Here is a 2,566-nt window from a genome sequence, read left to right as displayed (position 1 = left end):
ACAATCAGTCCTGATAACAATTATTCACTATTGTATCACAAGAGATCTGTCTGCACTTCTAAACAACTTCTTCAGGTTAACTATTTATGGCATCATTTTTCTCTGGGTCTTTAAGAATTAAAGTTATTAAAACAGAACCTCATTCCAGGAAAATGTTTCCATCAGTAATGTGAACTCAATCTGAAATCAAAACTGTTCCTGGTAAGTGGCCATCCAATAGGCCATGATTAAAAATCTCTATTTATGAGAAAACTCTTTCTCATTTTATGAGGAAGTCTGTCTTCCTTTGCATGGGTTTGCTATGAGTCAGAACTGACTCGAAGGTACCTAACAACAACAACGACAATCTCCCTGAAACTCTATTCAGTTGGTCTACTTTTGCCTAATGGAACCTTTTACGAGCACATAGCAGTCCTTTAAATATTTGAAGACAGTTATCGTATCAACCATTAAGCCTTTTGATTCCTTGTGTATCTAACTAGAACTTTAATATGACATGGTCTTGATGGCTTCTACACTTTGGATCCTGTACTTAGGATACCTGCTTTTTATTAGTATTTTCAGTCAAATTACTCTATGTATACCTCAGAAATAAAAGCAAAGCTTTAGATGTGATATAACTATGATGAGGAAAACTGAAGGGTCATTGAAGTATCACCTTCCATTTTCTATTTACTATACTTCTCATGAGGTCCTGGTATGACGCTGTAGGATAAGCACTGGACTGCTAACTGCAAGGTCAGTGGCTCAAACCCATCATCTGCTCTTCAGAAACCTTATATAATGTCGCTATCAGTTGAAACTGACATGACAGCACTTAACAACTTACTTATACACATGGGGTAGCCATGAGTCAGAATGGACTCAATAGTAGCTGGTACTGGTATATTTCTAATAAGACAGCCTAAGGTCAATTACTTCAGATTAATTCAACTAAAATTGCTGTCTTTATTCAACTTTAGTCAATTTATTTCTGGATAGCAGAATTTTTATTTATTCTTAATAAATTTTATCTTCCTATGGCCACTCTTCCACATAAGAGATGATGAAATCAAGTCTTTGTCTGCTGTTGGTCAGAGATGAACAAGCATTAAGTGGAAGAGTGGAGGTGAAATAGATGATGAAAGAGGAGTTTTCCTTTTGACCCTATATGCATTGGTTATCTCAATGAGCCTATATTTGTTTAAAATTTCACAAACTATTGAAAAATAAAGGATGATTACTCTTCTGGCAACCACCCCATAGTCATATCATTAAAATTGCTGTGTGAAATCTTGAGAAATGAATCCTCAATTCTGTATTTCCTTTGAAAATAAACTGTAGTATATGAGAAAGTCTTATACTCAAAGTTTAAGTCCTCTAAGAAGTCCTGGTGTGGCGCTGTAGGATAAGCACTGGACTGCAAGGTAAGTCTGAACCACAAGGTTAGTGGTTCAAACCCACCAGCTGCTCCTCAGAAATCCTATACAGGGTCACTGTGAGTCAGAAACGACTTGAAGGCACTTAACAATAACAACAAAGATGACTGTGGAGTCCTGGTGTGGCGCTGTAAGAGAATGCACTGGACTGAAAGGCCAGTTTGAGCCACTCCTTGGAAACCCTCTACAGGATCACTGTGAGTCGGAACTGACCTGACAGCACGTAACAACAACAAAAGATGACTGTGGCCATCAAAGAAGCACTTCAAGAAGGGTACATTTCAAACAGTGCTTTAGCTGATTGTTCTGAAGTATACCAAAGTTTAAAATAAAAGGTCCCTTACCTTTAGCAGTTTTGAGTGTGCAACATTTAGCACATTTATGACAGCTTTACAACTTAACCCTTTAATCTGTTCTATAATATAATTGAATTTGGCCGACATGCGTTTCCAGTGCTCCAATTCAGTGAGGGGGCCTGAGTCATCAGCTTCCTTTCTCATTTGCTCGCTTTCAATAAGTACCTGCAACAAAAAATAGTTAGAGAATATAGAAATACCACATTCCTCTGTCAAAAGTCTCATCCTTTGCATCTTTTTCAAAAGAAGCTACAAGTATACATAATATTCAACACTAGATAAAGTTTAAAAAAAAAAACAACTTGTGACAAACCAGAAGTGAAAGGAGCTTTTTTTCATATGACAAACACTATCTACCAAAAATCCATAGCAAACACTGCACTTAAAATTGAAAGCCTAGAAAACATGACTTTAACAGACAAGAAGAAAAGTTTGTCTATTATCACCTCTTCTATTCAACATGGTAATGGTGGTCCTAGAAGAAGACAAGTAAAACAAACAAAAGATATAAAAATTAGAAATGACAAAACAAAACTGGCATAATCATTGATGATTTGATTGCCGAGGAATATTGACAGGCAAACTTACAATTAATGAACGTTAATAAATTCAGTAAGATTGCTGGATCTAAACATATATACCAATGTTGTTGTTGTTAAGTGCCATCGAGTCGGTTATGACCCATAGCGACCCTGAATGGGGTTTCCAAGGGTGTAAATCTTTACGGGAGTAGAAAGCCTCATCTTTCTCCCGCGGAGCAGCTGGTAGTTTCGAACTGCTGACCTTAAGGTT

General features: G+C 36.8%; 1 protein-coding gene across 2 annotated transcripts in view; it reads right to left on the bottom strand.

The window, feature by feature from the left end:
• DNAH8 (dynein, axonemal, heavy chain 8) overlaps positions 1-2,566 on the bottom strand; it is a 391,134-nt gene that overhangs the window by 364,963 nt on the left and 23,605 nt on the right. For both annotated transcript variants that reach the window (XM_006860428.1, XM_006860427.1), the window contains one exon: positions 1,763-1,939. In XM_006860428.1, the coding sequence (XP_006860490.1) occupies positions 1,763-1,939 (177 nt within the window). The remainder of the gene's footprint in view (positions 1-1,762; positions 1,940-2,566) is intronic.

The sequence above is a fragment of the Chrysochloris asiatica genome, unplaced genomic scaffold, assembly GCF_000296735.1.
Source record: "Chrysochloris asiatica unplaced genomic scaffold, ChrAsi1.0 scaffold00038, whole genome shotgun sequence".
NCBI lineage: Eukaryota > Metazoa > Chordata > Mammalia > Afrosoricida > Chrysochloridae > Chrysochloris > Chrysochloris asiatica.
Note: the sequence above shows the minus strand (reverse complement) of the source record. Positions and strands in the feature narration are given on the sequence as shown.